Source organism: Pteropus medius, unplaced genomic scaffold, assembly GCF_902729225.1.
Source record: "Pteropus medius unplaced genomic scaffold, Ma_sr-lr_union100, whole genome shotgun sequence".
NCBI classification, from domain to species: Eukaryota; Metazoa; Chordata; class Mammalia; order Chiroptera; family Pteropodidae; genus Pteropus; species Pteropus medius.
This window is the reverse complement of record NW_024342647.1, coordinates 796,722-818,948: the sequence shown is the minus strand read 5'-3', so window position 1 is coordinate 818,948 and position 22,227 is coordinate 796,722. Positions and strand designations below refer to the sequence as shown.

The following is a 22,227-nucleotide window of genomic DNA, read 5'->3' as shown; positions in this document are numbered from 1 at the left end:
CCAAATAACATCCTGAGAGAAAAGGACATGGACTTACAAATGGCCCGAAGCGATGCGATATCGAAGCCATTCGAGGAGTGCCAAGGGAGACCGAATCCCCAGAGTTCTCCTGCTGCAAAGCAACTATATGTTCCTTTAGATCCAGCAAAAACAGGAAGACACTGGAATACGGGGAGCACGCCTGACAATTGTATCTCGTTGCCAAACACTTCCCTTAGCACCCTTTTCTATAGTACATTATCTGGCACATGTAGAGTATTTCTGGCTTTTTCTTTGTCTGTGATTTTTTTTTTTTCTTTTAGTTCAGCTGATAGTATTTTCCCCAAACCCAGAATAGATAGGAAATCACTGGGAATTTACATCCGATTACCATAAGTTCATTCTCCCACATTATAAGGCTCAAAGTTACAAGGAAGAATAGCATGTACTTGCTGGGTTGGTGTTTTGTTAGTATTTTTTTTTTTAAGTTAAAATTAAATGTTACTTTTCTGAGAAAGTAGCCAGAATGATACTCTCTGAAATTCATAAAATTACAGGCACAATTTAAAGTCAGACATTATTTCTAACCAAATTATATTCTTTTGTCTGCCAAGATATCTTGACGGTCTTAATATCTGAAGGCAAGCCTATATGATAATCCCAGCAATATTCTGGGGATAAAATTTTAGTGGGTTTGTTGAGAAGGAAATACTTGTTTAAGTGGCTTTCATCATGCCACTCGGCTTCTATGTCATTTTTCTTGTCCTGGAGGATTCCCTGGAAGCACTCCTGGGTGATGTTTAAGACCTGAATGGGTGTTCCTCCAAAAATGGCCGCGTGGTAATAAAAATCCCCTTGGCCGAAGGGAATGTATGCTGCCGACTCCTTCCGCCTCTCGTAGGTAAATTCGTCAGGATCTGCCTTATACCACCAGGCCTGGAGCTGAGCCACCGACTGGCCCAGTGTCTCCACCCCGAAGTTGTCTTGGAAGACCTGGTCCACGTCCATGCAAAAGAGGAAGTCGACCTCGTGCTGGATGTGGCTTACAATGTGCTCCCCGATGATCTTCATACGCATCATGCTGATGTCCTGCCACCTCTTCTCAGCCTTGATCTCAAACACCTTGAAGGAACGCAGAGGGTCCAGCTCTATCAAAGGCAACCTGGAGACATCGTCCACCATGATGTAAAATATGACTCTGTGGCCAACCATGAAGTACCTATTAGCAGATGTTAAAAACTCCTCCAAGTAATGCTCAATGTATCTGAAACAAAGGAGAACAGGATAAATGAAACCTCTGACTCTGCGGTGGCCACGTGCTCTTCTAATGATTTCGTTTGCATTTGGAAGTTTAAGAGACAAATGTTTTTTCCCATCCCAGATGTATATTTTCACATGGAGAGACGTCTGTCCTAGCTGCTCTCCACCGTTCAGTCACTCAGCCAGGTGAGGTGGAGTGACTTCTCTGACTGCCCTGCCCTCCTCCTTTCTGTGGCTCCTGGAAGCCGACCAGTTGGAGAGAGCATGTGTGGTCCGGGCCTTGCAGTAAGCTCAGTGGCACAGGCCCTACTGCCATGTCCGGAGCCCTGCAGTTTCTAGTGCTATAGGTGCCTGGGAGCCTAAGTCTTTCAGATTCTGTGGTTCGATGTTAGAAGGCCCAAGCCTGCAGAGATAAGGCACATTCTCCGATATTAGCTTCAGCTGTAATAGAGATGATATTTACGTAGCCCTTTGTCTTGGTTCAGATCTTGGGCAGGCAAAGGGGGTGCAAATTCTTTTTTCTTTCAGCTTTATTGGTATTTAATTAACACATAACATTGTATAAGTTTAAGGTATACGGTGTTACTTTGATACACTTATACATGCAAAACGATTACCACCTTAATACTAGCTAACACCTCCATCATGTCACATAATTACCATTTCTTTTCTTGTGGTGAGAACATTTAAGATATACTCTCTTAGCAACTTTCTCCTCTGGGACCCAGAGAATGGGTTAAGAGACATAGATATCCTTCTATATTACATATTCACCCTGTGAACCTCCCACTGGTCACCCCAAACCCCAATCCTTTGTCCAGACACCATCATTATAAGATCTGTCCAAATATGCAAACGGACAACTATGAATAAGTCTTATTTTAACGATTTTTTCCTTTTTTTTAATGGGCTTTATTTTTTTTAGAACATTTTTAGGTTCACAGCAAAACTGAGCCAAAAGCACAGACAGTGCCCATATATCCCTCTGCTCCCCGCTCCCTCCCACATCTTCCTCCACCACCAATATCCAACGCCAGGATGGTACAATTGAACTTCTGATTTTATTTTCTGGGGGAAGAAAATTCTCCAAAAGAGCAAAATGGGTTGTATTTTAAAACCAATATTACAAGCTACTAATCAAGTACAAAACGGTTGCAGTTTTGGGAGAAACGTTCTAAAGAAGGAAATGGACGCTGAAAGAGGAACTTATCTAACCTCTGGAAGAGGAAGTTCTGACCAGCCAGATCTCCAGGGATCTAAAACCTCCAGCGGGGCTAGGGCAGAAGGGACCCAGAGACCCTACGAGAGTGGTCAGCCATGCTCCGACACGAAGACCACCACGCTTCAGTCACCCTCGACCGAGAACTTGGCATAAATCCTCTGTCCTTGGTCTTGGGTCTTGAGGGCTTAGGAGAAAGAATGATGCAAATTGATGCAAACCATTGGCACTTCTGGAATTTCCAAAGGAAGGCCATGAAGGTCAGGGTGGAAGTGGTTGTGGGTAGACTGTAGACTCCAGGCTCACTGGGTGTAACAGACATTTTTACCTGCAACCTGAGACCCACCCTCACTTTGAGGTGGGAGAAGTCAGCTCACCTTTGTTCTCATCTTTTTGGGGCCACAGCAGAAATGAGATTGAAATGGTCCCATTGTAACATTCTCCTATCTAATACTTCAGACAAGTCGTGAATAGCCTTTGTATGCCCAAGGGGCCCCTCACAAACATTTTTACAGTTGCAACAGAAAAAGTCAAGATCAATTTTAATAGTGACACCTACCTTCCGATAGCAAAAACTGTCAAACCCACAGTAATTTTCTGTTTGCCATAGTAATTTTCTAAGATGCCTCTGTTGTAAGTGCCTTCCCACACAACTGGTGCATTCCATCTGGTCACTGTCACAACCCCTGGGCGTTTCCTGGTGACAAAACGTAAGAGTTCTGTGAGTTGGGGACAGCTTTGCTAAGGTGGGGAAGAGGCTGTCTTCGGGAAACCTGGGGTCTGCTATGATTTGTGGTGATTGTCTCTGAATCCTGACTGGAGTAACGCCAAGCCGTCAGCTGGGCCGTGTGACATTTCAGGGGCAGCATCTTCTGGGTGCTTCTGGGACAGGAGGCTCGGGCCCAGGTGCCTCTGAGGGCTGCCTCAGGGGCCCTTACGGAGATCTTACCTGTATCTCTCATTCCCTTTCCCCCTTTTTCTTTTTTCTCCTCTTCCTTCTAATTATCTTTCCCTATATGCCTAGCCCCTTCCTAAGCTGCCAGTGGCATCTCTACGTGTTATTTACCCCCGTGGGTACCATCTGAACCCAAGGCCTGATCCTTGACACAGGGGGATGAGAGAGCGACATTGAGCTAAAAGAGAAAAAACTGTTTCGATTTGCCTTTTGCCAGAAAAGGACTTCTGGGTAAGAACCTGGTTCTAGGCCAAAAAAGGGCCGCAGGCTCAGGGGGTTCTGGTGTTCACCCTTCATTTTACGAAAACAAGGAGACAGAGTCCCCCAGAAAAGAAGAGACCCGACAGAGGCCCCCGCAGCCGAGGCCGAAACACAGGGCTCAGGCACAGACCTCCTCAGAGCACAGACTCTCCCACCAGCAGCGGGGAGGCGGGGGTGGGGTGTGTTTTCCGCACTCAGAGCGCTTGAAAGGAACTTGGCAAAGCCAACACAAACAAAAGAAGCGACGTAAGAGCTACAGCGGACAAACTGTAAAGGGCAAACGCAGAAAGGCTCAGCAGCAGCTGGGGCCCAGCACAGGGTGGAACTCAGCCTGGAGGGGGTGGTGAGACTCAGCTCTGATCCCCTTTTGCTCAGGAAGTATCTGCATTTCCCCTGCTGGGAAGCAGAGTCGGAGACACAGTCATTTAGATTCAGACCCCAGCATGCGCAGGCCTGGCCCCTGCTATGCCTTTGCTTGTACTTCATCTACCATGGGGGGAAGGTCAGTGTTTAGGACAAAGTCCTAGTGGTCCCTTAGTTGTGTCCCAGCTGGCTGCCTGCATGTGGCCCCAGGGAGGCTATCAGGCGAGATGGCCAATGAGAATGTCCCTTTCCCTCACACATGGTGGAGGGTGGGTTTTCACAAAACTGTCTCTCTCTCACCAGCAAAGCCAGGTTTTCCCTCGGTGAGGCTGGGCAAGGCTGGGTCGACACCCCCCTCGCCCCAGCCCTAGCCCCAGAGTGGAAAAGAGACTCAGTAGACTGGTCCTCAGGCCCCCTGTCCCTCTGTCACCTCACTCTGCACTTTAATTCGTGAGCTGACTGTGCTCTCCCACCCCTGCCCTGTGTCCCGCACCCTGCTTCTGGCCGGCTCCCCGCTGCACAGCTGGAGTCGCCTCCAGCAGTAGGGTTGGGTGGGGGTGGGGAAGGTCACTCTCAGGCTGCTCTCCCCACCTTCCCCATCTTGTCCGGAGTCTCAACCTGAGACTCAGCTCGGCCCTCACACCCGGATGTGCCGGTTCCATGGACAGCTGCTCTTGGTTTCCTTTGGTCATGAAAAGCTATTTTGGACTCTGTGCCAACCTGTGCCAGGCACTCCGACATACACTTTCTCTTTTACTCCTTGCAACAGGCCTGCCTCATATTATATCTGTTGCGTGGGTAAGAAAACCAAGGCTCAGAAAGACTTGTTCGCTTGTCCAAGGCCGCACAGCCGGACGCTGATGATGGTCCCACTGAGCACTTCCTGTGGGACCAGGCACTGTGCTAAAGGCTTCGCTCTTCAGAGGTGGGTGCTATTTTGATTCTCATTTTACCAGTGAGGAAACCGCAGCACAGAGAGGTTCAATAACTTGCCAGATGTCACACAGCTAGTCAAGGGCCACACTGGGATTTGAACCCAGACAGGCTGACTTTGGAGCTTGTGCTCTGAACCACCCCGTATCGCTTCTTATGTGAACATTAACTTGCTACACTGATGAAACCGGAGTTAAAACCCAGCCCGTCATTATTTCCACTCAAATTAGCTCCTGCAGAATGAGAAATGATGAGCTTTTTTTTTCCTTTGTTTTTAGAAGCTTCCGTGATGCTTTTGGTCACATAAAACCAGCTTCGTTGAATGACAGGGTTTCGAACCAAAAAGAAAAAAAAAATCACACACACACACACACACACACACGCACACGCACGCAAACAAATACACACGGCTTATACTTCCATAACCAGCGTTTCTGAACTTAAACTCTCCCATGTATTGTCACCCCATTCATTGCAGTTCTCCGTTTTGGCCCGTCAGAGATCTTAGTGGTTCTGACCCAGGCTGCTAGCTAAGTCATGCAGCCGAGTATGAGCTGGACATCTGGTAAGCAGGTAATAGTTCTTTTTTAAAGGAAGAAAAAGAGGAGGAAAAGAAAATGGAGCAGGTATACTTAATACTTACAGTGCACAGGGGCTAAGTACTTGACTTTCGTTCTCTCCTTTAATCTTCACGACCGTGCTATCATCACCCCCATTTTACAAATACAGGAGAGGGGAGGAGAGGGGAGGTGTCTTTAGCCATTTGGTTTCTAGGAAGGGCCAGACCCAGGCACTCAGTCCCTCGACGCGGATTTTCTGAGTCCCTGTTCCTCACCAGGCCCTCTGCTGAGCTTGAGATTAGAGACCTGAGCCCCGCATCCTGCCCTTTGAGAATCTCAAGGTCCTGACAGGTGGTCAGCCTACCACACACTTTTCAACTGCACGAGTACTCAGTCCACCACTTCTAAAAAGATCAAGTCAGAAAACCAGTGTCCAGTTTGGTTGCTTGGCTGGGAAGACTCCTTCAAGCAGGGGGGAAAAAAAAAAGTAGCGATATTAAAAATTTAATATTTAATGAAAAATTAAAGTGTTCTATTTCCCAGCTGTTAATTATTAAATTCCACTGGCAATTCCAACACGTCAGTGCCCCCCGCCAAGAAGCCGGATGACAGGCTGAAAACGTAGGCAGGGGGAGAGGAGAGATAGTGGATGAGATCAGCTTCCGGGATGAAATGGTTTATCAAGAACCCCTGAAACCTCCAAACACCCCCAAAAAAGAAGTGACAGAGGGCAGGCCACACATATGTAAGAGCTAGCCTTTGCCACTGCCAACTGCCAGAGATGTCCAAGGTCACAAAGATGGAGCTCCAGAAGTTGAAAAAGGAACCAAGAAAGACTTGGAGCTGCCCCAAACCCTCCCTTCTGAGTGTGTCACCTATCATGTTACTTCAGCTGGTGTGTTTCCACCGGGACAGGCCAAAGCCTTCCCACAAAATCACAAGGCCTCCAGAACCACATACCTGCCTGGGTTATTGGCAGTTTGGGTTTATTTTTCTTTTTTCTTTTTCTATTTCATGTGCTTAATTATGGGAACATTGTGGTTGAGAAGAGGAAGTGTTAAAATTCTAGGAATCGTGAAGGTCAACAAAGACGTGGAATGTATATCACGGGTCATTTACTGAGCTCCTGAGCAGCTCCATGCTGGAGGGTGATCGGGCAGAGAGCCGATGGCGACGTGAACAAAGGTGGCTGTGGAATGCAGAGGAGATGATGCAGGAAGAATTTGGGAAGAAGAATGAACGGAACGCGGTAATGAATTAGACTGTGGGGTGGGTGGAGGAGAAGGCTGAATTGGAGGTGTCCCGGACTCTGGCTTGAGATGGGAAATGAGAACACGGGTTGGGTGGGATCCTGTGAGATAGGCAGAGACGTCAAGCAGGCAGTTAGACGCCAGTCAGGTGGAAGATGCCGTATGAAGATAAAGGATGAGGATACTGGATGAAACCTCTGGAAACTCTAATGGTTGAAGGCTGGGGAGAGAGAGAGGCCCAGGTCTGAGGAGCCGGAGAAGGGAGAACGGAGCAGTCAGAGGAGAATGAGAAGGGTCCGGGGTCGTAGAGGCTGAGGGATCTTGATGTGGCAATGTGTACACAATGTACTGCCATGCGTTTTAGGTCATTTACAGAAAAGGATACGTTTATATAAATATGTTTATTTGTTCCTGCAGTTGTTCATCTAATCATTCGTTGGGTGCCCTGAGAAGACTTCAGTTTGGTGCCACTTCAAACCAATACTCTTCAAATACCTGCTTGCCATTCGTTTAGAGAGACGCTGGCTCGTGCACAGGGGAGAACGGAAAAAGCGACAGCTGGTGGCCGTGATCTGACTCTCCTCTCTGCCCCCCGCAATTCAGCCCTGAACCTGCCACCCACGTCCTGCTCGGCAAAGCACAAATGCCACAGTGAAAGTGTGCCATCCTCCTCACGAGGGAGCTCGGTGACCGACCACCTCTGGCTCATCTAGCCTGCTCCTTGGGAAGTCTTAACCCACTGCCACACACACACACTGAAGGGGCTTTTCAAAGCCACAGTGTGTCCATATTCTTACATTTCCAGTAATGAGATAGCATATCGTAGATGGGTACTCTGTTTTTCGGCTCATCTATTGACAGACAGGGCACCCCAAATTCCCATTCTTCTACGCTATCCCAAAACAATAAGAGAACTTGCCAGAACATATTCGGTCTTTCCAGAGCCCAAGATCACTCACACTGGAACAGATGCTACTCTCTCCCAATCCTCCAACCTCTATAGCTGTTCCTCAGACTTCTCTTCCTCCACCAGCCTTTTAAGTGCTGATGTCAGACAAGATTCAGGTCTATTCCTCTGCTCAGGGGTCTCATCCAGGCTTGCAGATCTCACTGTCACCTGTGTTCGGATGGCTCCTCATCCTACATCGCCACCATACATCTTCTGCCGAGCTCGGGCACTGCTGCAGACAGACGATTTGTGTGCCACCACACCCAAATTCATATGCTGAAACCTAATCCCCATCGGGGGGGTATTGGGAGGTGGGGGCTTTGGGTGATGAGTTCATGAGGGTGGAGCCCTAATGGATGGGATTAGTGCCCTTATAGAAAAGATCCCAGAGGGCTCCCTCGACCCGTCCATATGTGAACTAGGAAGTGGGTCCTCATCAGTCGGCAAATCTGCTGTTGCCTCGATCTCGGACTTCCAGCCTCCTGAACTGTGAGAAACAAATTTCTGTTGTTTATAAACGATCCAGTCTATGGTTTCTTGTTATAGAAGCAGGAACAGACCAAGACGGGTGCTCTGTGAATCTCCGTCCCGATGCCCCGCGAGTGCCTGAATCCACATACATCCCTATTTGAGCTCATCACCTCCCCCCACTCCTCGACCTGTGTCCCCTCCTCCAGGCCCTTTCCCGGTCAATGACACCACGCTCCAGCAGTCTCTCAGGCCTCACAGTGATCCTGGACAGCTCTCCCCACCTTACTCCTCAAACTACATCCTTCTGAGCCAGGTTGATCCTACCTCCTTACCGACCTTGGCAAATACTAGTTTTACATCTAGGGCCCGATAACACTGTGAACTCCTTGAATATACCCACATGGATTGATTTCTCCCATCTCCTGTGCCTAACATAATGTCTAGAACTGAATTTTTGGCCATGACTTACAGTGAGAAATACATTTTACATCACAAGCAAGCACACACACATACACATGTATACAGAAAAAATTCCATCAAACAATACTTATCCTTACTTCATGTGAAACCCTCTATTCGATTTTACTTTAAAAAAAAAAAAAAAAGCTGGTTTTGAACCGTTAAGCTAGTTTCTGAACATATTAATGGATAGTGACCAGTAGTGTGAAAAACACCAGCTAGCATATCATAGGCGTTTGATAGACATGTGTTGTATGTTTGCTTAATGAATGCACGCACAGCCCCATGAGATTTTGTATCATTGTTGCCATTTTACAGACGAGCTAACTGAATCTCAGAGAGACTTTTCTTACTGACTCTAGGTCCTGTGGCTTTCTACACCATGCTGTGACATGTACGACCCCTTTTGATTCCCATATTTTGTGATTCATCTGGTGCCATTGGCCAATTATTGTCAGAATCGTTGTGTCTGCTCAAGCATCTGAATCGAAACATCCAGATTCTCAGTTTCTCATCTAGTCTGTTGTTAAAGATCTGCTAGATGCCAAGACTCTGTCTCCCCACTAAGGAATGATCTCAGTGACATCGTTATCTACACAGCCCCCCACCTCTTCCTGAGCTACGAATTTATTGCACGTGGGCGATGCCTTCTCTTACTGTGGATTAAACCAGTCCGATAGCTGAAGCTCTTCTTCGCTGTCTTCCCTTCTTTGTTCCTTTTCTCTGTCTATGTCTTCTTCCCCTTGGTAATTGTGGGTCCTATGTACAAAGGGAAAGCAAGCTGAGTAAGGCAGGGAGAATGACCTACAGTGTTGGGACAGTCAGTCAAAACACGTTTAGAGGAAAGAAACATGTTTGGCAAGTGAATGGCTGGAGAAGTTTCTTGGTACTAAACAGTTATTCATAAACATGTACTTTTGATGCAAAGGTGCAGTACCCGTCTTTCTTAATATCCTTCCAAGTTGGCATAGTTAGTAATGTAGTGACCCAAGAAGGCTCAGGTTTTTTCAGGGAGCAAGAAAATCTTGATTAAACCGTCCTCCTCAGAACATTTTATCTTACGATAGTCTTCTTTCTATCTGAACTTCGACCCAATGCTCACTCACCCCCAATTTAAATACAAAAAACAAAGACAAAAAAACTTTAACGTTCTAGTCCTAACCACAGAATAGATTCTTTATATGATTCAGTAGGCCGGAAAGATGCGTGACGAAGGACAGCAAAACCGTTTTATTTGGACTCTATAACGTATAACAGGTCGAAAAACACAGATCTTCCTCCCATCTCCTTACCTATCATTAAACCAGCTTGGAAACCACCAGTCCTTCTGACTACCGTTGTCACCAAGTTCTGGGTTTCTAAGAAATGAAAAAGATGACAAATATTTTTAGAAAATGAGGCAGTCTCAAACTGGGGTTTTCTGAACTCTTTTTATGACAGACAAGTCTTTAAAAAAAAATTTTTTTTTAAACTGCCATTTGGTAAAATAGAAGTGAAGCTGCTCTAGCTGAATGAGAGAGGATGGACTCAATTGCCCAAATCTTTTATCCCTCCGGCAGCCCCCGGCACTTGCCTATTCATCCAAGAAGCCCTAGCAAGAGAGAAGGAGAGAAAAGAATGACAGGGGTTGGGATGAGGGACATTAATACATAAATCTGGGACCTGGATCTGCCACTTATTAGTTGTATGGCTACAAGAGAACATTTTCCCTCTCTGAATCTCTCTTTTTCTCCTCTGAAAGGTCAGATAATAATACTAATATAATAATTAATAACAGCAATAATAATAATAATAATAATAATAATAAAACTGCCCTGAAGGTAGCTTTAAGACTAAATGAGTCTACGGCCATGCTACCCTGAACAAGCCTGATCCTGTCTGATCTCGGAAGCTAAGCAGGGCTCGGCCTGGTTAGTACTTGGATGGGAGACCACCTAGGAAGACCAAGTGCTGTAGGCGTGAAAAATAAAATAAATAAATAAAAGATTGTAAGCTGACAAGGTCCCTGCAATCTATGAGATCAACCAAGGGTTGCCTTGCCAAAAAAAAAAAAAGACTAAATGAAACAGCATACATAAAAGAGCTTTATAAGTCGAAAATTACTTTAACAAACTGTGATCTTAATAAAGAAACCAGTGAACCTTTCCAAAAATGATTTGCTAAACTAGGAGAATTCAGATGGCTACAAAGTCAGCAGTGACAGCCTCAAGAAATCCGAGGGTCTCTGAACCACATGCAGAAGTTTCTACACTCATTGTGAGAGTCTCCCCAAGTAGGGGAGCCTTCTGGAGGAGGGGGAAGAAGGTAAGCCAGGAGGCGGAATGCCCTCCGGTGGGACAAATACAGTAGTGAGGCATGAGCAAACATAATCAGATTAAGAAGCCTGTTTGAGAGCTTATCTACTTTCAGGAAATGTTTGACATGGTTACAATTAACAAGGCATGGTTACGATAAGCAGGGAAACCACACAAGAATAAAATGGAACAGAAACAGTAAGTCATTCAGGTAGGCATTTTCACATGACCTTGGTCATCCCAGCCACGTATGAGAAGAAAGGTTTTACCTTTACTTTCATTTGTGGCTGAGTGGGTTTGGGAAAATTGCCAAGGTTCCATGCATTTGGTAAGCACAAAAGCCCGGATTTAATGCCAGGGCATAAATTGTATCAGATATGCAGGCTGAAGAAAGTACAAGCAGTTAAGCACAATGCTTTGCTCTGAACTTCCTGGCAATCAAGTCAAAGATAGAAAAATGAAGGTTTACATGGTTCTCACTGGCAATAATAATCAAATTAATAATAACAATACACACTAGTTCATCAGGAGACACAAACGTTTTTCATGATCCTTTGTCTCAAATTTCTTGCAAGGATCTTTATACGACATACACTGGGCAGCGTAAGGGACAATATCTACCCCAATTGTTTTTATTGGCAAGGCAGGGGCAATAAGCAGGGGCAAAACACAGCCATGGTTCTATTAAGGCACATCCAGGGGGCTTGAGGACCACAGTCCAGGTTCCTGGGGACCCATCCCTGGCTCCCCACCTTTGACCAGAGCTCCCTCACCAGCTGCCATGTTAAGAATGGGCTGGAGGAGGTACGAGAGTGGTCATGGGAGGCATCCCAGAGACACCTAGAATTCAAAGCACTTACTTTGAGTGATATATCCACAGGAAAGAGCCTTCGGGGCTAAAAGCAAGTGAGAAATAAAAACATATCATGTTACTTTTAATTCTGAGAAAGGCCATTTTGCACCATTATCACTGAAGCCCTTGGCTGAGTTGAGAGCCTGAGCTTTAGCTACTCAAAGGCTTCCACCTCCCTTTGAGATCTACACAATGATCTTAAGAGATCGAGAAGTTCCACTGCAGTCACTTCAGTATTACCCAGAACAGGGAGGTCTCTGGAGACTCTCAAATCTTAGTAAAACAAAACAAAACAAAACAAAACAAAACAAAACAAAACAAAACAAAATGAAACAACAATAAAACAAAACAGCAGCAACAACAAAACACAAATGAGAGCCCTCTCATCGTCCAGGGTGGCTTCAATGAGAGAGAGAGGCTCCACAGATAGGTCCTTTCCTGCCACCTCCTCAGGAACACCACAGCCCAGCCAGCCCTCAAGCAAGATTAATCTTCCCCCAGAACACTGAATGACAACTGCAGAGCCTAATGCTACATCCGGCTCAGAGCTTCAGAGATGGCAGCGTTCCTCATCCAGAAACTCTGACTAATACTTACCTTGCAGGGTTCCTATGAAAAGAGGGAACACAGAGCCCAGTTCCCGGTATGTGCAAACACTTAATCACTAGAAGCTACTACCATCATCATCATCATCATCATCATCATCACCATCATCATCATCACCATCACCACCATTATTTTATTATAACTTTTATGAAGTTTCTTCCAGTTCTAAAATTCTAAGATTTTTTTTTTTCATCCAGCTGCAAACCAAACACTGTCCTGGATGGCAGTCTCTCAGGATGCTCTGCCGACAACAGTTCTATTTACCAACCAGTTGATGTGTTCGATTTAGTTATTTTAAAATCCTTTTTAGCTCAGCGCCACCCACCTGTCTAAGGTTAGTGCCCTCAGTTCACCTCAAACCATCACATGGCCAATTCGCAAGGGTGCAAAGGATCTGCTGCCTTTTAAACCTCTTGCAGATATTCAAGTAGATTCCTCACATTGAAGAATAATGTGGCCACAATCTGGGTGCCAAACTATAGCCCTGAAGAGCAGCCAGAACCTGCTCTGGCTACCGGGCAAAGAGAGTGTGCCCAGCACCACAAAATGACCCACTTTATGGGAGGCCAGTGCCAAGGCGCACATTTGGACCTTTAGCTCCCAATTATTTTAATTTTGTGAACCACCTGAAATATGGAGGCACAACTCTGACTGCAATGCGAAACACCGAATTTATCCAATCAAGCATTCAGAGCTCTAAGTTATCCACACAAGCATCTTAACTCAGGGCAGGACCCCCAAAGGGCGCTTGTTCTTCTGTTGGGTTCTTCTGACTGCTAGAGCTCTTCCTTCTATCTGCCGAAATACCCTGTCCTAGCCTGCCTGTCCCCTGGAGCAGACGGTGATGGTGAGGTGATGATCATGATGGCAGGAACATTTATTGAGTGCTTATCAAGTCCCAGACATTGCCCCAACTACTTTATACACAATCACTCATTGAATCCTGCCAACAATCCTATGAAGCAGGTACTACCACTACCACCAATTTTAAAGATAGGGAAATGAGGAGCAGAGTGATTGGGTAAGTTGCCCAAGGTCACAGAGGAGGTAAGGGGTGGCATAGGACCAGCCCCAGGCAGCCTGGCTCGAGACTCCAGTGAGGGTATTTCCTCAGCCTTCAAATATCTAGGAGAGGCGTGGGGTCCCTGCACCCAACTCAGAGTCACCTTTTCTTCAGACTAGGTAACCCTAGTTTTGTTCAATTTGAAAGACCTGGTCTGTAGACCCTTTTAACTTGGTCATACTTGTCTTGTTTTTCTTCAAATGAGTTGTTGGAATGAAACAGACTAACACTCCAGAAGCAGTTAGATCTATGCAGCACCCTGGGGAAAAAAATAGCTCCCAAATTCTGGAGCAATTCTCCCTCTATTGAGGGACCTTGAGGTGCGGTTCCTTTTCTTAGTGGCCAAGATGGTCCTCTTGGCTCATCAAATCTTAGAATTTAAGATCTGAAGGAAACATTCAAATGTCAATGCAAGTCATCATCATGAACTTGGGGGCCACTAAAACACTTCACCAAGACAATATTAATGGTGCTGAGACAGCTCTCGCTGCCTGGACAAAAGGCTGAGCTGTACCAGTGCCTCTTAAGTCGAAGGCATCCTGTGTTTTTGTAGCTGCTCCTGGAGACTTCTTTCTGTCAGAAGCCTCTCCAGCTGGACTCTCCGAGGCATTGTGGTTTCCAAAAGCACAGAAGCAGCTCATATGTTTGGGGTGAATCCACTGATGAATTTGAAAACTCAGAAATGTTTAATTCACTTTGCTGTCCAGAGTTAAAAGCAAAAAACAAAAAACAAAAAGTCTCAGCCAGGCACAAATGAATCACCAGCGACTCAAGTGTATTTTGCAGCAAAATTCAGCAACTTGAGTTGCTCCTTTAAACTCTGCAAATATCTTAGGATTGCAAAAATCAGGGTGGATTTCTCATGGAATGTGTGTCTGACATTTCTTAAGGTCATTGCCATATCTGGCCATATAAATAATTTAAAATTACATTTTGGGCTTCATCTGACCTTACTGTTTCTGAATCTAGCCCGCCCAGAACTGGAAAGGTCAAAAAATTCAGACATTGGGAACATGGCAAGAAGAAAGATAATTAATTAGTACTTGGCGCGCTAATGCTTCTAAAGATAGCTCAGGAGTCAGGGACGCAGGACGGGTGGAATCTCTTCCTCATGGTTTCAGTGAATCCCACTTTCCATTCAACCTGGTGACTTGGCTAATAGCAGAAGGTTAGAGTAACTTTCATCAACATCATGTCGTCATGTTTCATAATTACCTGTTGATATATTCCCAAAACACAACAATCACAGTTGAGACAACCAGCATTGACAGAATCACTTTTCCTTTGACATTCATTATTTTCTCCTGGAAAAAAAAAAACAAAGAAGAGAGAGGGGTAAAAAAAAAAAAAAAAAGACTCGATAAATCCAGAGTGAGATATGGTTTTTAAGAAATGCTTCTACCTATATCCTGTCTAAAAGGAAAAGTTTATGAATATTTCACTAGTGCTAAGGAGTATCCTCTCCCTTAAATTGCATAGGACCACAATGGCAAATTAGGCCAATCTGATGAATGGACAGGGTTGTCTGTGTTGGGAGGGATGCTACGGCCACTTTGGGGCTTTGAGGGAAAGTGTCTGGACAATCACAAGGTCTGCCATGGATGTGGGAGGGTGAGGGGGGAATGCGAGTGGTTCCTGTGGCCACCAGCTGCCAGCACGCAGCTCACCCACCTCTCAGCCCTGACTTCAGGGAACCACCCGTTCTCCAGCTTTGCTTCTCTTGAAGGTACACTGACGATATGCCCCACGCTCGGAGCGGGGGACCACTCAGCCCTTTACAATCTAGGCTCACCTGCTTCCCACTCCCACCCAGCTTTCCCCCTCCACACCCACGGCAAACAAACAATCGGTGCCTAGTAGGTACACAGATATTTCTCAACTGCTGCATGAAATTGTGGTTGAGGGGGAAGGGGTGCTGGGTGCAGAATAGCAGCTTGGGAGAAGCACTTTAATTTGGGGGGTCGCGGGGGGAGGCCTCCTGGGGAGGCGACTAACGCTTCCCAAGGTGCGAAGACAGGACGGAAATGGGGTGAAAAGCTCTGCGAGAAGGGATGAGAGTATTTCCGAACAGCAGCTATGACAGGCCAATGGGGGAAAAAGCTTCCTGTGGTTTGGAAGGGGAAAAAATGCAAAAGACCTAACCGAGAAGAAAATAGTGAAGTTCCCTCACCTGAGTGGCTGGAATAAGGGTGTTCAGAGGGTGGGCGGGGCAGACAGAGCCTGGAAAGACCTGGAAAGGGAATGGCGGCACAAAAGCATCTCCAGTAGAGATATCACCTGGTCCGACTTCATTCAGAGACCCCACTGGGTGCTGGAGGGTGCTGGGTAGTGGGGAATGGATGTGAGGACAAGGGCAGACATTTGAGGTGAGGCAGCAGGCTGTTCTAACGACCAAAAAGAGGGGCTGGCCTGTGATGAAAAGGTGGCCGAGGAGACGAAGCGAAGTCAATGAATTCCTACACTTTGGAGAGAGAACTGGTAAGATGTGGCTGGTAACTCAGACATGAGGGATTGGGGAGAAGGAAGATGCAGAGTTTCTGCCTAAGCAGGTAGGTTGTAGCATTTCCTCAGATGGGCTGCAGGAGGAACAGGCGTGGGGGCGAGAATCACGAATGCCCTTTCAGATGAGTTCATTTCAAGGCGTGTGTGAACACCACCTGCAGGGAGATGACGAGTAGGTAAGTGGACACTCAAGTCTGACGTTCATCAGAGAGATGGAGGGACGCGCAAGTGGAGGCGGCATCCACGAGGACAGTATTTAAGGTGAAGGAAATGCGTTCCGTTACCTGGGGAGGGGATGGACAGAGAGAAAAAGGGAGGAAGAGAACCCTGGGCTGACGCCGACATAGAGAGGGACAGAGGAGGCCATGAGGAGAGGCCCGGGAAGCAGGAAGAAAACCAAGTGCGCGGACGCCTGGAGGCCAAGAAGAGACAGTGGCCAGCTGTGCCCCTCATCAAATGTCACTGCCTTAGTGAAGTCACTTCCCACCCCGGCCCTGACCGCCAGCCAGCGAAGCCACCTTTCTCCCCTCTGGCTCCTCGACCACTCTATTCTCTTCGCCGTGCATTTTCCTTGGGAGGCGGCTCACACTAACCTGCTGAAATGCAGAATTATTCATGAGAACATCCACACGTGTATCTACAGGTTAGTCTGAGTTTCCTGAGAATGTCCTATTCAACCCTGAATCACCAGCGCCACTTAGAGTAGATGAGGCCCTTCATAAATGTTTGGCGCTGAATGATAAAAATTGAGAGTGACACCATTAGGGGACAGGTTATTTTCTAAGTCTTTTCAAAGAGGGTCTTAGACGATTCCAGTCTTGGCTCTCCTGTGCTATCCCACTTGTTATAAATTCGGTTAAAGAAGAGAAAGAACAGGATTATCAGCCATGACAGCCAAGTCCCCCTAGCTTAGAAAGTGCTCTGTTTGTTTGGAAACAGAAACACCAGGGCTAGACTCAAGGTCAAAATTCGACCTCCAGCTTTCAGATTCAGATGTAACTGATAGGCGGTATTCCATAGACCCGGAGAAGATGGGCCCCTTCAAAGTGTCTGGCACATATAGCCCAGGGCTCATGGCAAAGTCACAAAATGCAACTGCATGCAACTCAGCCCCACTGTTGGGAAAAGCTACTTGAAGTTTACATCAGGAACACTGGCATTAAGTGCTAGAAAAAGCCTGTGTTTGGGAGCAAATACAAACACAAGATCTGGATCGAGAGTGTGGCCACCTCTCCATGCTGACGTCTTTACTCCCAGAGGCGTGTGGACGGTGATGAAACACATAGGCTCCGGGGTGAGGTGGGGATTTGAGTCCAGCCCTGACACACACACGAAACTGGGTAACCCTGAACATGTGGCAGTCCCTCAGGGCATCAGCCAACATCTCCAAAAAGCTCTGAAAACCAAAAGCCTTTTTGTAATTCGATTGGTATCATGGCCCTAACTGACATAAGGCTATTTATAATCTTTATCCTACTTAGCGAGACTGTTTAAACATTTCCTTGTATAAATATTGATGCATTTTATTATTCAGAGCTGAGGCACTGAGGGTATTACATAATATATGATATATAATCCACACCCAAATAATTCTGCATTTCAGCGTTATCTGGCTCTGGGGTTTCAGAAAAGGGTTTGTGGGCCTGTAATGAATCATATTAAATTGGTTTCCTTGTCTTTAAAATGGGGATAAAGATGGCCATGATTGCAAGAGATAATGTCTGTAAAATACTTAGCGTGATGCCCAGCGCCATGTAAACACACAAAAAATGCTCGTGCTTATTCCTGGAATCCATAAAACGGCTGTTGGGAGGACCCAGTGAGATAGCGCAGTGCCTGGTACTTAGTAAGAGCCCAAAACATATTTGAGGAGAAGGAATGAGGGTTGTGGAATAAGAACATGTTAAGCAATACAGCGCCGAGAGATGCAAATTAGGGACTCTAAAGGTTTATCCATCTGTTCCACGCTACAGCCTGAGAAAGAGCTCCTCGGAAGTGGGAAGAGACTTTGATTTCCTTTGATCAAAGGGGGGGGGCCCAGCTACAACACCTTGCCTTTGCTGAGAAGGTGACAGCACTGCCAGATGTGCCTCCCAGGCTTTATCAACCCCACCTGCTGAGGATCAAACGCAAAGTGTAAATAACGCGAAACGGTGAAACACGCAAACTCTCACGGTCAAGAACACTGAGGCGGACATCAGGGAGAACCAGAATGAGACACAGCCCCTAGCGCCCTCTCTATGCAAGTGTTGGTGACTTTTAAATTCGGAAATTAGCATCAGAGGCAACGCACGAAGCCCACTTCTTTCTAGACTTCACAGATCACTTGAATCGGCTGACTTTTTGCTGTGGCGAGCCGTCACTCTTGTTGGAGACTTAAAATTGGAAGCTGCTCAGATAAGCCAATATCACATCCTTCAGCAAAGCACTAGGAAGGGTTGTAGACATGCTTCCTGGAACTGGGAATGCATGTCTCCAGGGAAGGAAGGGTTGGCAGGGTGGCCAATGCGTCTTTTAAAACATTTTAATTTTTTTTTTCCTCTGGACAAAAATGAGGCGTTAGGCAACCAGTGTCGCCTAAAAGTCCTTCTCTTACATGTTTGTCTCTCAAGCTTTTCAACATTGTATAATTCTGAAACTTGGTGGTTGACGAGCTTAGCCATCGACTAGGAAACATGGGGTTGCTTCTAGATGCCCCATTTAAGGGGTAGAGCAAAGAATTAGGACCCTCGAATATTAGGGCTGCCTCACGTAGGAGTCACCTGGGTCCCACCCCTCCGAGGACTGTTTGCACTCAGCCACACCCAGTTACACCAGAGCCCTCCCGTCACAGGACTTCAGATTTCTCTCTGAATCCATCCCACCTCCCACTCCCAGAACTCGGCCCCTGCATCAGTTCCCAGATGAAACCCGTTCAGATTGTACTCAAAACCTGGAAGCATTTCGGAGGGCAGGGTCCCGTGGTCAGCCTATCATTTCTCCGCCTTCCCTCCTCCTTCTCCACTTCTATGTCCCCGGAGTGTCAGACGGACTTTTCCATGTGGCTCATAAATTAATTCTTCCTTACCTACCCCCAACCTGTCCCACACAGAACAACACATGCACGCGTGCGTGCGCGCGCGCACACACACACACACGCGCGCACACACGCACGCACCCCTTCAGACTGGGCTAAATGTAGGTTTGCCTTCCAAACAGAAATTCTCTCTGAAAGGAATTCCAGTGGACCTTATTTTCCCCATCTTATGTCAGGGGAAAGGTGACCATCTTGGCTGAATAACAGAGCACTCAGGAGCCCTGGAAAAGCCATTATCTCCAAGAGCTGGAATCTACAGGGGAAAAGCAGTGGCAGAGGAAACCAGACCTTCCGGCAGCTAAAGAATCCTCCTCTGCCCGTGGCTCCTCCCTGGGCCCCTGGAACCCACTCCCTGGCCCCTAGAGCTGCCCCTGCCCACTCAAGCCTCAGTGGCTGCTGGACGAATGGGATGGGCATTAAAGACCTTGGACAAAGCTAGCTTTGGTCCTCCATGCCCTCCCCTGTAATGTCTATGTCTAGATCCAGCATTCCAGGCAGAACCTGGAGGCCAGTGCTGACTCTTAAATCACCAGTCCTAGATGTAGGCCTCAGGCCACTTCTCAGTCTCTCTGAGCCTCCACTGACATACACAAAATGGAGCTTCAGGCACCCTCCTCCAGGGGTCTTGAAAGGACAAAAGGAGACTGTGTGTCTGAAGCACATTGTGCTCGTGGTCAGGAAATACTCCACAAGTGGCAGCCACAATGATGATAATGCATTTTAATGTGTGGCACTGAAGGCAGAGCTGTGGCTTCATCTGAGAGGTGTCTCAATTCCCCCGAGGCAGCACCACACGGAAGCTCAAGTGCCAGCCCTCCCCCACCCCTACTGTGACTACGGTGACAGTCAGCTCCCTGCCCATTCCCCCAGCTCAGGGCCCCACTGCTCGTGTTGGGCATGGAAGGAAGGTGTGGCTGATACTTGCAGTAGATGGGGCCCTGCACAGGGCCCTGCTCCCACACAGGGTCCCGGCTCAGACATTGTAGACCAGGATCCTGAGTTTGTCTGGCCTTAATCTCCCCCATTGTCCCTGAAACAAGTCCTTTGGGCTTAACTTTCCACTACAGGTTCTCCTGATTTGACCCAGAACGAGAAATCCCCTAAAAGGCTGGAAGTCTCATTCTATGAGGGCAGCTCACTTAGCCACCGGGAGCTCAACTTGCCAACTTGCGGCAGTGGCTGAGGGATTCCTTGAAGTGATGATTAAATGAGATTACTAACCAACAACCAACACGAGTGGAGCGAGAGGCCAACTCACCTAGAAGCTAATGAAGCCCAGTGTCAGACTGGCGTAGGGAGCGTTTCCTCTCCTGGGGTAGTCACTCCAGCCTCTGTGCCTGGCTGCAGGTAGGACTAAGGGACTGATCCTATTATCTGCACACTCACCTGGGCCACAGTAATAACCTGTCCCAGGTGGACCTTGTATCTCTCACTCTGATTGTAAGAAGGGGCTGACTTAGATATTGCTCTCTGATTCCGGGTCATAGGTCATGTTCACAGCCACCTTGTGCCCACATACCCTACCCCACCCCACCCCACCCAGGATCAAAGAGCTGAGTTCTCCTATACTTTGGCCAAAGCCACCTGAGCAAGAAACTGCAAAAAGATTTATAGATGCGATGTCACCAATAAGTTGTGAAGCTGAAGGAAACTTTTCTAAACTCTCAGTAATAAAAAGCAATCATTGCTAGAGGCAAAACAGACTTTTCTTTCTTTTGTATCTATTAAAAATGACCCTACAAAAATCATTGTCAGATAAAGAGGCAGTCCAAAAGTATGCAGCCAAAATATGACAGGTGCATTAGACACCTAAGTATTACTAATCACTTTTATGCTATTTTCACATCATTCGATTATGATATTGTTTTCGGAGTTTTGACCTATTTTGAAGTATTTGTCAGTTTGTGTTATTTGTTGTGATATCTCTTCTCATATTCTAAATACAGCTGACCCTTGAACAATGCAGAGGTTAGGAGTGCTGATCCCATGCAGTTGAAAATCTGCATATAACTTTTGACTCCCCCAAATCTTCACTACTCATAGCCTACTATTCATGGGAATCTCACAGATAACAGAAATAGCCAATTAACACATATTTGCATTATGTATTCTATACTGAATCCTTACAATAAAGTAAGCAAGAGAAAAGAAAATGTTACTGAGAAAATCATAAGGAAAATACATCTACAGTAGTTATTGGAAAAAATCCACGTATAAGAGGACCTGCACAATTCAAACCCATGCTGTTCGAGGTCAACTGTGTTTCCTTCCATGCCTGATGTTGTCTTCACAACTTTGCATTCTTTTTCTAAAGAGGGCCCTGAAAATTGAATAAGCTTCAGGGCCTGCAACACTTGGATGCTCCCCAACTGAACCAGGCCAGACCCTGGGTTGAACACTTTACCAGCAGTTTCTCAGGTTAAGCCCTGTGAAGTCACTCTAGAATTATCCCTATTGTACAGATATGAAAACGGAGGCTCAGAGAGGTTAAGTAACTTGCCCAATGTCACACAGCATAAAGCGGCAGAGAGCCGGGATTCGGGTCCAGGGTGTTGGCTGTGCTCACCGTTTTCATCACTCTGTTCTCAGGAAACACAAGGGCGCGCCCATGGACTGACCACCCAGGTCTTTGGCTCCTCTGCCATTCCCGGGCACCTCCTGTGTGCCTGGGGCCCAGTCTCCCTCCCTCACTGCTCCTCACCATGGTCAGTGCGACAGCCTGTGGAAACTTCGCTTTAGCGGAGGCTGAGATCACAGGGCTCACTGGGAAGCGGGTGCTGGGGGCGCCTCCCAGGCCCCACCCATGGCACGGGGCTGGTGCTGGGGGTGAAGAGGAAGAAGGCTGCTTGAGCCTAAACCCTCACTACATTGGTGGGCATTGCAGGGAAAAGCTCCCCATTGGAAAAAACGTGGTACAATTCATGGGAAAAAAAAAAAAAAGTGGCGCAGGGAAGGCTGGTTTCAGTGACGTTTTTCACTATAAAGGGTCAGGGTAAACACAGACAGAGGGAACTGAGAGGCAAGTCTCAGACTTAGCACAGGGCTACCTGCCACTCCAGCCATCACAAACCGATGTTCTCTGCGGTGCACCCCACTATGCCTTTTCTTGGACCCCCTTTAGGAGACCTGAAACCTTAATCCAGCCAGCTTGGCCTTACTGCCTGGCCCTGACAT

At 46.9% G+C, this 22,227-nt stretch overlaps 1 protein-coding gene and 1 pseudogene across 3 annotated transcripts in view; one reads left to right on the top strand and one right to left on the bottom strand.

The window, feature by feature from the left end:
- Positions 1-222: 222 nt before the first annotated feature.
- GGTA1 (glycoprotein alpha-galactosyltransferase 1 (inactive)) overlaps positions 223-22,227 on the bottom strand; it is a 45,667-nt gene continuing 23,662 nt past the window's right edge. For all 3 annotated transcript variants that reach the window (XM_039866718.1, XM_039866716.1, XM_039866717.1), the window contains 6 exons: positions 14,691-14,779; positions 11,814-11,849; positions 9,952-10,017; positions 9,317-9,418; positions 3,018-3,155; positions 223-1,243 (listed from right to left, as the gene is read on the bottom strand). In XM_039866718.1, the coding sequence (XP_039722652.1) occupies positions 550-1,243; positions 3,018-3,155; positions 9,317-9,418; positions 9,952-10,017; positions 11,814-11,849; positions 14,691-14,770 (1,116 nt within the window). In that variant the 5' untranslated portion in view covers positions 14,771-14,779 and the 3' untranslated portion in view covers positions 223-549. The remainder of the gene's footprint in view (positions 1,244-3,017; positions 3,156-9,316; positions 9,419-9,951; positions 10,018-11,813; positions 11,850-14,690; positions 14,780-22,227) is intronic.
- On the top strand, positions 10,500-10,618 carry LOC120605841 (uncharacterized; annotated as a pseudogene).